At 35.6% G+C, this 14,537-nt stretch overlaps 1 protein-coding gene and 1 non-coding gene across 2 annotated transcripts; both read right to left on the bottom strand.

Annotated features, from left to right (window-relative positions):
* Nucleotides 1-444: 444 nt before the first annotated feature.
* Nucleotides 445-639, bottom strand: LOC137743941 (U2 spliceosomal RNA). Its single transcript, XR_011069551.1, has one exon. It is a non-coding gene; the product is annotated as a U2 spliceosomal RNA (small nuclear RNA).
* Nucleotides 640-9,887: 9,248 nt separating this feature from the next.
* On the bottom strand, nucleotides 9,888-13,104 carry LOC137742194 (probable protein phosphatase 2C 6). The gene is made up of 5 exons (XM_068481985.1): nucleotides 12,714-13,104; nucleotides 11,614-12,003; nucleotides 11,107-11,224; nucleotides 10,782-11,005; nucleotides 9,888-10,705 (listed from the first exon to the last, which is right to left on the bottom strand). Exons 1-5 carry the CDS (start codon nucleotides 12,996-12,998, stop codon nucleotides 10,103-10,105), a joined length of 1,620 nt encoding a protein of 539 aa, XP_068338086.1. The 5' UTR covers nucleotides 12,999-13,104; the 3' UTR covers nucleotides 9,888-10,102.
* Between the last annotated feature and the right edge of the window lie 1,433 nt (nucleotides 13,105-14,537).

The following is a 14,537-nucleotide window of genomic DNA, read 5'->3' as shown; positions in this document are numbered from 1 at the left end:
CATTGTCCAAATGGATTCTGGGTCAAGGGGAATCAATCGTTGACTTGGGAAGTCAGTTTAGTCGGTTGGATTATTAAATAAACACCCATGCTCCAAAGTATAGCTGCTAAACTAGCTAGCTATTGTTTATGTTGAAGAATGCACAAAGAATTCCATGTAAGAAATTGACAAAATAATTAAATAATTTTTTTTATTTTGTTGTCGCATGGTAAAGAATGATTAAACGCTTAATAAAATTGAGACTTTTTGTTATTAGATCTTGTACTTGATGTATTAGTAGTAGGTGGTAAGACAAAAATTAAAAATAATTGTTAATGTAATTAGTAGTGAGTCGCTAATTTATTTCTTTGAAATCATTATGTTGAAAGGGGTCGGTCATATCTAGTTAATTAATTCACAGTTAATATTCATGGAATAAGATTATTTTTTTTCCTTTATTTTTTTTGAGGGTGCGCCAGGCCAATGCAGTAGTGCAACGCAAAGGCAACGCACAAGAGCCCCAGCAGCAATCTACTGTAACAAACTCTTTCCTTAAAGAAATTAATTTAATATTGTGTAAACTATTGACTCTCGTATCAAATATTAAACTAATAAGAACATATACTACACTTGATCTTAGCCAAAAGGCCAAGAACAAATAGATTCCTTAGCAATAATTTCCTAATAAAGATGCACACACAAATTGAACATGGAGTTTCTAATCTCAACCCCTATCATCTACTCAAACCCTAGCTTTGTAGTCACATACCACAATTTGCTTTGTTTGGAAAACTACACAAAGCTTGGGATTTGGGGAGCTGAAAATACAAGTTGCTTCCTCCCTGAAAATAATTGGATTGCAAATATGGAAATTTGAAACCTCGTTATATAAAGTTTGGTAATTAACCGTATTCACTGTTCATTAACAATAATGAATTAATCAGTTTCCGTGCAGGGAAGAATCTTTCTAGGGTTTGGTAGATAATATCTTTCTAGTAGGACTGTCAGTAGGAGCATGGCTTTCTTTCAGGTCTTGAATCTTGACGAATTATCCTCCTAGCAGCTAGTTGTCATGCATCCGTTTGTGAATTATATACGCAATAAGAAACTCATATTTAAAGAATTCTTTTTATTTAAAAAATCTATATACGGTTTATGCATTTTTAAAGGTGGAGGACGTCATCGTTATTCATTTTTAAACTCCCTATATTCATTTTTAATAATGTACACATGCATAACGTAAACATTCAATGGTTGACTTACAAGCAATGTAACGTTACATATATTGTCGAAGTTAACTGCCCAAGGTTACATAATAATACTTACAGTTAAAATACATAATAATATTAATTGTTATTAGTATAGACTAACCCATTGATATAGGATACCTCCTAATAACTCTTTACATATATGGATAAGCAAAGTGTTTTTAATGGATTTCTATTTGTGCATTTTCACCTGGTAATACTTGGTGGACCCCTGCTATATATATACATGATCAATTGCACGATTGGCATCTTGAGAAAAAATAATAAAAATTTCAATAGCAGCAGAAACAGGAGAAGGCTTCACCAGGATTCAAGGGGACACATAAAACAAAGCCTCTTCTCCCGATCTCTCCTTCTATTCCTCTTACTTTTAGTGGTTTCAATCAAGTGTGTTTTCCACATTAGATCTATGCATATTTCCCAAAGTGTTAATTTCTTTGGAAAAACAGTTGAAGGCTTCACCGTGCTGTCAAAGTAGAAAATGCTACCCCATGCTTTTTTCTTTACAAAACTCATGAGAGGTAACGTAGCTAGTTGAGCCCCACGCACCGCCACAAGAAATGTCAGTGTGTTTGTACGAAAGACTTGGAAAATATCTTTACCTCTTACTTCTAACCCTCCATTTACTGAAAAATAGAACTCTATAAGTGTTGTGGCTTAAGAATTGGAACATTAGGGTTTGTCTTTCACACTACCTAGTACTTTGATATTGTTGTTATACGAACTTAAATTATAGTTTTTATAAGCATGTACACGTGTCATAATAAAAAGAAGATTAAGCATAACGTGATTGTGTGATGGACACGGTAATATCTACTAAGTACAAGATTTAATTACCTAATTAGGCCATCTGTGTACTCAAGAGATTCTATATTTTACGGTTGTTGTAAAATTAGAAGTTAAACAATCGATGATTGGTGTTCAACTAACTACTCATTATTCTAAAATGAGCCATATGAATAATTCCTGTGGTGGTACTACTAATAATTCATGCAGGAGATTAAAGAACAAGGTGTTTCACAGGAGATTAAAGAATAAGGTGTTTTCTGGACACATTTCTTTCAAAGTTACTACAGGATGCCACTTAATAATTGAAACAGAACTAAAAAAGTACACAAGTACAAGAGAAAGACTGTTGATCCTGCTGCTACAAGTAAATAAACATTGCACTTGTATGTGAAATCAATAGTGCAAATGCATAATAAATGTGTACCGGTTCTGCAGGCCAATTGTGATATGAAAGAGCTAGAAATTCAATCAGCAGAGGAAACAAAAGAAAAACAAGAAGATAAGAGAAGCATCAACCAGCAGTAATGAATGAATTAGGAAGTAGGAGGGAGGAGGAGAGAACCTTGCATGGCACAAGTATACAATTATTGTGACGTTTCTTGTTAATTAATTATACAATGTTATTGAAAAAAAATTTACACATGACACTGTATAATTAATACGAAACATATCTATTTCATGTAAGTTCTTAAAAATGAGATAGGTAGGAACCTGAGGGGTGGGAAAAGGAATTTTAGGGCAAAATAAATGGATGGAGGTGGAGCAGTATATTTGTTACTTTTTTTTTTTTCTGCTTCGATCTCCTTTCTGTATTCAATTTTCAACAACAACAACGATTACACGCAAAGCCTTAAATGTGGAATAATATTATTGCTTTTACATGCTTGCTCTTGCTGCACATGTCACCAGCGTTGGCCAAACCCTGATCTTCGCTCAACGCTGACACCTGGGTTTTCCTTGTTTGTCTCTCTTTGTTGGATTCGCTGGGTCTTTGGCATCATCATGCATTCCCCATGTGGATGGATGCGGGTGTGGCTGTCTTTTCACTTTTCAATGTTATTCACTTGGTAAATAGCAAATATATATATATATATACACACACTACAGACACACACACACACACACACATATGATATATATATATATATATATATATGTATATATGTATGTATGTATATATGTATATATGTGGATAAAAGATCATGATAAAGTCAACAAAATGAAATGGCATCCTCGTTTTAATGTTAGGGTTAAAGCATTTTAAGGCTCAAAGTATAGTTGGCACTTGGCAATGTTCTTTTGGATTTATGTACACGTACGAATGTTTATAAAGTCAGAAATGAAACTAAAATCATATCAACATTTTGGTGAGAATCGGAATTGATCAATGTGTTCATAGTCAAAGCCTTGATAACATCTATAAACATCTTACGTTACTAAACAACCAGCTAGATAACATTTCTCAAATTTTAATATTTTACTAAACAGCACTAGTAAGTTTATGCATCTTTTTCGATTGAAGAAATGTAGATGCAGATAGGCTAATATCCGTAGCCAACATGAATGTTGCCCCTAGGACTACTTCAGCCCTAACAAGCGAGATTTTCATTAAACGAATTCAGCATCACCGTAACTTTATAGCCCCAAACACCACGAGCTGTGATAAATCTGCTCCTTATCTCTTTCTCCCCAACGAGCGGCTATATGAAATTTAACCAGGCATTGAGAGAGAAAATTAAAAGTCTCACCCACTGACTCAACTACTCATTGGAGTAGGGATGTCTGCTTTGAACTATTTTATATGCATGCTTAAGATAAAAGGAAAGCACAAAGATTGTAGATGCCAGAAGGAGAAACACCCCACATACACACAGATTGTGAATCTAAAACAGGTGCAAGTTTATGCAAGAATCAGCATTATAACGGCAAACAGTGAAATATTTGAATGAAACATCCAAAATTTACCGTCCAAAATAATTGAAGAAACAGATAAAAGGAAAACACAAAGTTTGTCCAAGCCAAAAGGAGAAAACCCCCACACAGCGAAAAAGTTCTGTCGAATCCATCCCTACAGGTGATGCAATCAATGCTCAAATTACTTGCTGGAGATGGAAGCCCATGTATGCACCTATATATTTTCTGTCAGCAGTATCAAAAGGTACAGGGAGGAACAGAATCAGAAATGATCAATGATCTACACAAGCAATCCCTACAATTCTTCTGTCTCAATGTGTCTTGTGTGGTCCTACTACAAACCCTAGCACGTAGGTGTGGGTATATATGGCTGTTTATCCCGTGTTTTTTGTTTTTCTTTTAGATTATTAAGCAGCTCCCTGCTAAACATAATAAGATAATTGTCATTAGATTGGATGGATCATCAGAATCGGCGCATGCAATAGCAGTAGTGCTCAATCATGTTAACAAACTAAATAAAAGAAAATTAGAAAGAATGATAAGCTACGAAAGTAAAAGTAATCTAGCGGTATACCTTAGCTTATTTTCTTACGTAGAGGCCCTTTTGTTTATTAAAACCCATTTTATGGATTTAGAGATAGTTGTCCCAACTACACATCAAACAATTACACAATTACTTTGCATCCGAACATGCGCGTACAATTAACATTACTGTTCAACATCTGATTGTATCAAGAGGTTTGTTGGTTAGATAAAAATGCACACCTGAGATCATACCTCTGATTTCTCACTCCCCATTATCACTTGTAAAGAAACATCTAATGTCATCCCTAAAGATGGTCTCTAAAATTGACACACCTTATTAAGATGGTCTTTCTAGTTGAAAATTGATTAATGATGTCGTCCTTGAAGATGGGTGTTGCAAATCAATGTCGTCATTTCGTCTAAATTTTGTTAAAAAATTTTTTAGTACATTGACACAGCACATTGTGAACACCACCCCAATATTATGATGCCATGTGGATTAGAGAAGCAAAGTTAATAACCCTTATATTAATTGGATAGGAATTTTTTTTTTTTTTCATTCAAGTCATCATCATCACCACCATCTTCTCCTTTGAAGAAAGTTGAGGTTCCACCATAAAACCAATAGGTATTATGGAAAGTAGTTCAATTACTTATAAGCGCATGCAATGTCACTCCTTTCCCCAATGTGGGATTGATACTCTCAACACGTCCCCTCACATGTGGCAAATTTTCAAGCCTAGCACGTAAACAATACAAATTGGGAGACGTGGAGTACAAGTGACCGTTGAGTTTCACACTCGGGACAAGCTTCTCTGATTCGATGAAGAAAGTTAGGGTTCCACCATAAAACTAATTTGAAATATGAGAAGTACTTAGTCCAATATTGAAATCCACATTTCTCACAGACCCTAAGAATGAAATTCACATGGCATCCTAATATTGAAATTGGGGGCCTCACAATTTTCCATTTTATCACATTAACAGTTTTTTTTTTTATGAAATTCAGACAACTTTGCAACTCTCATCATATTCAGGGATGACATTGAACAATTTTCAACTTTAGAGACCATCTTGATATGGTAGGTCACTTTCAGAGATCGTTTGTGATAAAAACTCAAAAAATTATATTTCGTTCATGGCTTCACCAGTTTACCATTATTCACTTTGCAGCATGCATGATATGCCAGCTGAGGTGAAAAGACATCTAGGTTAGAAACAAATAACTAGCAAACAATAGTATTAAATATGCAGGGGAAATATAGAAACACTTGCTCCTAACCCTGTATGCACTATTAAGCTCTATGTAGAAATCAGTGTGAAAAAAATGAGTTAAGAGGTCCCTGAAGGTCCTTTGCCTGCTCGCACAAGACGAGAAAATATTTCATAATTTGCAACCTTTTTTCTCTCCAACTTTCATTCCCAGATATATGTAGAAAGCACAAATACAGAACTCTTTTTATCCACATTTTCTATTGGCTTTCACAAGAATTTGTTTATTAATTAAAGTGCATTATACAGATTTGTTTTCTTGATTACCAAATGATCAAGAAACGCTTGATCACTTACCTTTTATTCTCAATCTTTAATATCAAATTAAAAGGTGAGTGATTATAAAGAATGAGACTGATAATTATAATTAATACAAGTTTATTTTTTGTTTTCTAACTTTAAGCTTCAGGGGGTATGCTTTGTTACAAGTGCATGCATTTCCATGATTACTGAGTATATAGCACAAAATCATGCTCCTACCTGCAGAGGAATCTTCCGTCTTAACACTTTTGAGCACTGTTAGAAACAGTAATGAGCAAAGGATAAAAGGAAGGTGGCAACAGTGAAAAACAAAAGAGCATCAAGGTTTAAATATGCAAACATAACAGAAACCAACATATGGATCATCAACTGTATACAGAGACCTCTCTCTCTCTCTCTCTCTCTCTCTCTCTCTCTCATTGCCTGTGGTTTTTCTTGATGACTAATCATTGTTATTTGCATACGTAAACGTAGCCATATTTGTTAGAATGAATGTGTTATTCTTTGCATATGAATTTGAAATCTTTATTTTGCAGTGTCTATTAGCTTAAAACAAAAAATTGCTTGTGTCACATATAAAGTTAATTATTGTTGTTGTTATTTCCTTCGAATCACAAAGGGTTTTTTCCAAGCTATATATAAATGTGTTTTTAGTCTAAGTTTATACGGAAATATACACAAAGAAACCGTTTGCAAACTTTAACAGAAAATGGAACGTAAGGTACACTAAGACGTCAATGGGACATTAAATTAACCCTAATTTCTATACGATTTATTGTCTTTTTAATTGTTTATCTTGTTCTGTTCCCAATTGAAAGTTCGTAATCGATCTTATTTATATATATTTCTCAAATTTAAATTACTCCACGCCAACTCCATCAGGGTATGACCCAAAATTGCAAATTGAGTTCTTCAGCCTAAAGCGGATGCACCACGGAATAAAACCCATCATTGGGCCAAACCCATTCTAGCACCTTTGCTTCATTCGAGAGGCCTTTACATTTGACCAAAACAAAATTTTGAGAGGCCTTTACTACCCCAGTACAAAAAGGGGTAGTCAGTAACGAGGACCCGGCTTCTCTGCCCTCTCAATTCTCATACATTCTCATCTTCTCTTATTTTGTGCGGTCACGGTTAAACCATGTCAATATTTTATATTGATTTTTTTATAGAGATAATAAAACAAAAAGTAATAGTGATATAAAATGTTGACGTGACTTAACCGTGACCACACAAATAGAAGCGGATGGGAGTGTATGGGAACTGGGAGGGCAGAGAAGTCAGGTCCCAGTAATGAAGTGCGTCAACCGTGACTCTAACCGAAACAAACCATAACTTGAGTTATAGCAACAACAATTTACATTTAGAGCTGGTTTGGTATTGCTGTGCATTGAAAAAGAAAAAAAAGAAAAACAGCTTCTGATGTGCTGTGAGAATAAGCTCATTTTTGCTGCTTCACATTTTCAGCTTTTTTTCACCCAAAATTGTGAAAATAAGCTGTTTTTAAGTGTTTACCAAATACCCTTTTTAGCTTAACTTTTTTTTATATCCATTTTTTATAAAAAAAAACCTCAATACCAAACTAGTACTTAACCTCCCTTACCAAATAATCTTTCAGCTAAAAATACCACCTCTTCCCCCAGCAAGTATGGAGGGTGGGTGCTTCAGTAGAATCAATACTCTCCAAGTGCATTATTGAAATCACCCAAGAAAACGTACAATCAATTGGTTCGAAAGTTCTATTATGCTCGGTTTAGCATGTTCTTGATGAATGTAGAGTTGGATGTGCAGCCGAAGATCCAACACCTAAAGATCGAATCGTCAAAGATCCTGGTGCCTAGTGCATGCTAGAAAACTTTTTAAAATTGTGAAAATTCTACTATGCTCCGGTGATCAATTCTTGTAATGAAATTGTTAGAACAAGAACATTTCCTTCTCATTCGGTGAATTTCATAGAGTCCAAAGTCCCATATTAATATATAGTAAATCAGATGTCATGTCATGTTAAAAGAAAGAGGTATTCATCAATTTCCCCCCTGAACTTGTGACCATTAGCCAATTTCCCCCCTCAACTTTAATTTTGGCCAATTTCCCCCCTCAACTCTCATAATTAGTCAATTTCCCCCCTCAACTTTAATTTAGCCAATTTCCCCCCTCAACTCTTATAATTAGTCAATTTACACCCTACTGTTAATTTTTTTTAATTTGATCATAATCAAACAAGTGTGTGTAAGAAAATGTTAATCATGTTCCTATATCTTTATCCTATTACAAATAGATTAAAATTTAGAATTTTACAATTTATCATAGATAGTATTATTAGTCTGAATAAATCAGTATGGAGTAATTTTATTTAATTTTTGACTATACAAAATTGATAACGAAAAGGATTGATGTGTAAATTTTTGTATGTGAATACAATTTTCTTTATAAAAGTGAAAGCTAAGTTCAAGTAAATTGCGGAAAATCGAGCTTTAGTGAAAAAATGGCTAGTCTATTCATAATTTTCGAATCCTTATTAAGAATAACCCATTTTATTGAAATAGGTCTGATCCATGAGTTTAGGATTATTATTTCTTTTTGTTCTTATTTCTTCTTCTACATGCTTTAAACCCGATTCATAACTTTTTCTTATAATAAACCCATATCACATACTAACTATATTATGTTTTTGTACATTTTACCCTATATTATGCAAGTGAGTTTATGTTAATTTTAGTACTTTGTTGGAAGTTATTAGAAAGATTGAAAATTAAGAAAAGAATAGATGGAAAATTAAAAAAAAAAGAATTAACAGTAAGGTGCAAATTGACTAATTTTGAGAGTTGAGGGGGGAAATTGGCCAAATTAAAGTTGAGGGGGGAAATTGACTAATTATGAGAGTTGAGGGGGGAAATTGGCCAAAATTAAAGTTGAGGGGGGAAATTGGCCAATGGTCACAAGTTCAGGGGGGAAATTGATGAATACCTCTAAAAGAAATATAGATGTCACAACATCCCTTTAAGCTTTTGCCTGATCAAACTATCCTTAAAACGCCTCACCAACGACTTCACCTTTTAAAACATTATAAGTTAGATGTCACTAACATCCCAAAAGAAATAAATATGCCACCAGGAAACACACAACATACATAGTAAGTTGAAGTCAAACAGTACATTGTGTTGATCAATTAGAAGAGAAGTAATCTCGGAGAACCGTGTAGCCATTCCCCTGAAAGTTGCATCCCATCACTTCCATCATGACCGTTCAACCGAAATCTAACGGTCGAGAATTAATCTACTTTCTTTTTCACTGTTCATCTTCTTCCTCTCTTCACTCTCTCCGACTCTCTTCTCCCTTTTTCTTCTCCATCTCTCTGTCTTTGTCCAGCTTCAGAATTGAACGGTCCAGATGGAAGGGATCGGCAGAGAATCCCAGTCCTGAGCATTTGTGTAGTTCGGTGAGGTGTTGCATAGCTTGGGCTAGGTGAATTCATCAGATTATTGCAAAACCAAATCCTCAGCTGTGTAAGGGATGTAAGGGTATCCAACCATTCTGGCAAAGTCTCCACTCCGTCAAATTGGTATACCCCAAAAAATGTTAGAGACGTCAGGTGTTGAATTTGTAAGGCCCGTAAGGCTACCCAACCTTTTTGACATCCACCGTATAAATTTCATAATTAAAACCGTTCATTTTCGTAATAATCACTAAAAAATTATATCTACAAAAATTCACTCATCGGTTTAGTTATCTATATATGTATCAAACAAATGAATGATTCATTGTGAATAAGTTACTTGAAACCAACACCGTCATTTTGCTCTTGTTCGATACATATTGATGACTAAAAGTTCCCTGATGGATATTTGGTAGCCTACAAATTGATCCAAGCCCTTTGAATTTTAGTTATATTACTTGCAAAAGGATTGAATTGTGTTCGAAGCTGGAAAATTCAATTTACATAGATTTGATACGTGGAAGGGGGTTCACAACCACGTGGCATCTCTTATCCAATAATGCATTGCCAACAAGTGTTTCTCCACATGACAATGTATTATTGGATCGGAATGCCACTTTGTGCTGAGATTGAAATGGAAGGAGGGGCCTTAGATGATTCATAGCCACTTTTTTCTCCAATTGTCACCAGATAAGAGTCTGGGAAGGCTTAACAGACTATTGACCCGGGTAACACCTTCCAAGGCCGACCAGTCCTCGTCCTCTTTTGTTGAAATGCGTTCTGCTAAACTTCTTTTAGACTGGCCCTCGAACTTCGTTGGAAGCTTTTGTTCCGTTGAATCAGATATGGGCACAATCTCTTCGGAGCTTCGTACAGTACCCGAATGCTCAAGAACAACAGCATGAGAACTACCGGTTTTTGAATCATCAATATTCACATCTGTGATTGCCATCCTTTCCACTGCCTCTCCGTTAATCTTCGTCTCGTGGTCACTCTTCGTCTCGCCATTAATCTTCAGCTCTTCATTAACCTTCGTCTCTTCATTAATCTTCGTCATATCATTCTCTGTCGCAGCCTCATCAGCTGCAGACAAGTGATCTAGAAAAAGGCACACAACAGCACAATCATCGTTCTTGGAAGTAGGGTATTTGAGCCTCCAGGCTCTAACGGCACAGTCTACCAGAGCCCTGGCTGCTGTTGTATGACCGGGGGCAGAAGCTACAATTTCAACAGCCTCCTTGTTTGAAAGGACGTCCCAGACCTGTATGATGTGCAATTTATTGAGCACTTTTAGGCCACAAGAAACCAAAAGTACAAAAAGGAAAGAAGAAAGATACCCCATCGGTGGCAAGAATTATGAACTCATCTCTTTCAGTAAGATGGCGATAGCAAACATCAGGGACGGAAATTAAACCAAAATCCTTTAGACAGAAATCTCCAAAGGCTCTAGCCATTGCCAAACCAGGAGAATCATTATTCGGCAACCATACACGAGCAACCTCTGGCTCATCCTGCAAAGCAAATACCCTTCCCTTGCATTGATGGATCCTCGCAGATTCCGCTAAGTACAGGCGAAATAAATTTTCATCAATGGATAATGTACTTTTTATTTTTTGCAGTTAGTTATCAGTTTTTGTACAGAGAATTGTGAGAGAGAGTTACCCGGAAGATCTGGCTTTAAGTCTACCGTCAATTGTACAGCAATCAGAGAGTTGTCATTGTCTCTCGTTGCTAGCACAGCCCTTGAATCCCCAACATTTCCAATCACAAGATTCTGACCCTGAAAAACCATACATCAACAAATTAGGTTTTTCAACACTCACAGACCAAGTTTTAAATGCCTTTCTGAAGTTCTTGATGTTACCCTTGATGACAAAAAGCATCAGCACATAAGCTTCTTAAAGCTTAGCTTTCTGCACATTTTCCCCATTTTTTGGCAGGGGATGGCGTGAGGGTCTTTAATTATCATCAACACAGAATAAGCATACAAGAATTACGTTCTCCATTGATTCACACTATTTTTAACACTTCAAAATCTTTTACTATCAAATATTCGTGTATGCATGCATGCAAGCACACACAATGACACATACAAACACACACGTCTAGAAATATTGATTGGTATGTGTGTGACAGAAAAGCATTAGAGGATGTTTCATGAGCAATCACCTGCTTTACCAATGTAACAGCAGTCGTCCCACTGCAGAAGCAATCGATTGTTGGATGCAACTTTAGTTCCTTATCCATTAACTTGAAAGCTTTTAAGAATGACTGTTTTAGTGGTAGATACATGTCAGGTAGTTTTTCATTTTCCTTAACCTCCAACGACTCGCACCATTCATCATCAATGCTTGGTGATACAGGTTCCTCAAAATTAGAGCTCCCATTCGCATTCTCAGCCTCATTGAGATTGCTCAGGTCACCACTTGAATTAGCTTTCCACTGAGTGCATAGTATAAGAGGAAGAGAATCTCGAACTTTCTTGGCGACCATATGACCAAAAGGACCATGCCCGTCAAACACCCCACAAAATGTTGTATCACTTCTTGTGGCCAAATTCTATAGCACGAACATAATAAAGAAATCAGCACAAATTGCAAGGAATCGATTTCATATAAACTAACAACCTTCTAAAAATCTTGGTAATTTGACTTACTAATTCAATGACGTAGGGAAATCAACCTTACGCTGACGAACCATTATGTTGTAAATGAAAAAATTACAAGGCTTGCTTATAAGTAATTAAAACTATATTGATTAGGTATTCTTTATCTTTACATCGATAAAAATGTCTCCTTAGCCTCACACAGGTATAAAACCTTGAAGAAGGGTCCTTCCCCAAAACCAGCTAAAAAGAAGGTAAAACGGGCAACTAAGTACGGTACACCTACATGTTCGTGCCGACATTCCTCACAAGGGTCATTACAAGATCACAGAAATGTCAAATATATTAGTATATGAACTCAACTGGATTAGCAAAATCTTTGCTGTGTGAACAAAGTTAAAAATTAGACTAATGTAACTCACAATTCAAGTAATTCCTGAATAAAATAGCACCAACAAAAAAGCGACCTAGCAACTGTGCGATTGAAGCAACAACATCCATTTTTCTACTCAATCTTCCAAACCCAACAGCAAAAATACAGTGAATTTGCAGAAATGGGTTTTGACATTGGGGTCAGATCACAGTCAAACATGTGGTCACAGCTGATGGTAAAGCAGCAAAAGAGCAGTAAAAGTTAGAGAGAGAAAGTGAAGAGCAAACCAACCTCCCAGACAAGCATGGCGTCCTGATTGGTCCCTTTCTTTCCCTGCTGGGTATACAAGCAGGCGACTTTGCTGCTTCCATTGCCGATCAATCTGCCCGGAATATCAATCTGATCGCCCAAGTCTCTGCAATCCACTTGCTCACCTCCCGGCTTCTTCCTCTTCCACCGTTTCGAGCCGCCTCTGGCCTTCGGAGAAGCGTCGTCTGCATAATCCACTTTGCTCTGCTCCTCCACCGTGTCAATCCTCTGCCCCAAGCTTTTCTGCGTTGAACAACACGAACCCATTTGTTATTCCAATTTATTCGGTGCTCCGGGAAACACCCAGTTCGCGAAATCGGATCCGGAGATTCTTTTGACGCAGAGATACAATTCTAAAAATGGAGCACAGCGGAGGACCATAAGTAGGTGCACGCTTTGTCAACAGAGTCACAGCCATATAAATTTTAAATAAATTAAAACAGATAATAATATTAATGCTAATAATAAATTAATTAAAATTAAATAATTAAAAAAGATTCATGACAATTGTACACAACAATGACCCATTTGCAAGAATTTGTTGACCTTCAATCTTCATCCACCTTCTTTCTATTTTAATTCAGTGGTCTCTTAAAATATTTGAGCTAAAGCAGGAATAGTCATAATTCAAGATAATACGGGAGAAAATTAGTTAAAAGGTTTAAATATGTGAACTGAAAATCAACCGATGTTTCGATCATAAGACAAACTTTCAGAGAAAAATGAGTAGAGGAGAATTTAGGAAGACTTAAAAAGAGACTTTAAGATAAGACATGAAATATTTGAAGCTAATAAAAGGCATGACGCAATATCAAGCGGCTGATATTTTAGAATTCATATAACCTATCACACTTAGTTAGATAAGGATTTTTTTTTTTTTTTAATGTTGTTGTGGTTTCTTTCTTTAATTTGTGCTAAAATATAGAGTATTTTTCCATTCCCTTAATTTCCACCTTTGGGAAGAATAAAATACGAAGGAAATAAATTAAAGTTTTCTTGTATAAATAGCTCATCTACTCCAATTGGTCCATTGCACAACATTTAATAATCGGTTGTATCGTGTGACATTCACGAGAAATACACCGAAGTGTTATTAGGCCGACGGCAAATATGAATAAAAAATGAAAAATAGTAGTCATTTAGTATTACGGTTTAGTGTTATTTTCTACATTTGTAAGTGAGAAGTTTTAGGTGCAGTTGTCACGAAATGCGAATTTGAACCACATTATTACTAGCTCCTTGTGAAGCTTAACAGACTCCCACAACCTCTCAGTATAGATAATATCATTTGTTCAAAAAAAATATGTAGTGTTATCCACACACTCCTTATTACTTCTCACACTCTTTTTAATTTTCAACAGTGGAAATCGAATGAATTGAAAAAGATCAATGACAAAAAATTAAAAAGCATGTATGGACGGTAAAAATAGGTGTATGAATATCACTATCCTTTTTAAAATTCATCGAATTCATAAATCAATTTGACCCCTTTGTATTTCCTTTTTATGTGGTCAGTTAAATAACAAGTTCGTCCTTCCAACTTCGAAGGATGATCTTCCAATGATGGCTTTTAAATTGATCAATCTAGATCAACATAAGTATATAAAAAGAATTAAACAAGTTCTTAACGTCGTATTAACTTTAACACTTAGGTTGTCGAAGAAATAACAAGATGACTTTTGTTGGGAATTTGACATACGGAACTCTGAAGTGTCATTTGTTATTTGTGTAAAGTGAAGTCTTTCTGAGATTCCACATTTTGGCATTGCCATCACCGTCGCAGCCGGAAGAGTTAGACTCTTCTTT

Source organism: Pyrus communis, chromosome 8 (assembly GCF_963583255.1).
Source record: "Pyrus communis chromosome 8, drPyrComm1.1, whole genome shotgun sequence".
NCBI lineage: Eukaryota > Viridiplantae > Streptophyta > Magnoliopsida > Rosales > Rosaceae > Pyrus > Pyrus communis.
This window is presented reverse-complemented; position numbering and strand designations above follow the sequence as displayed.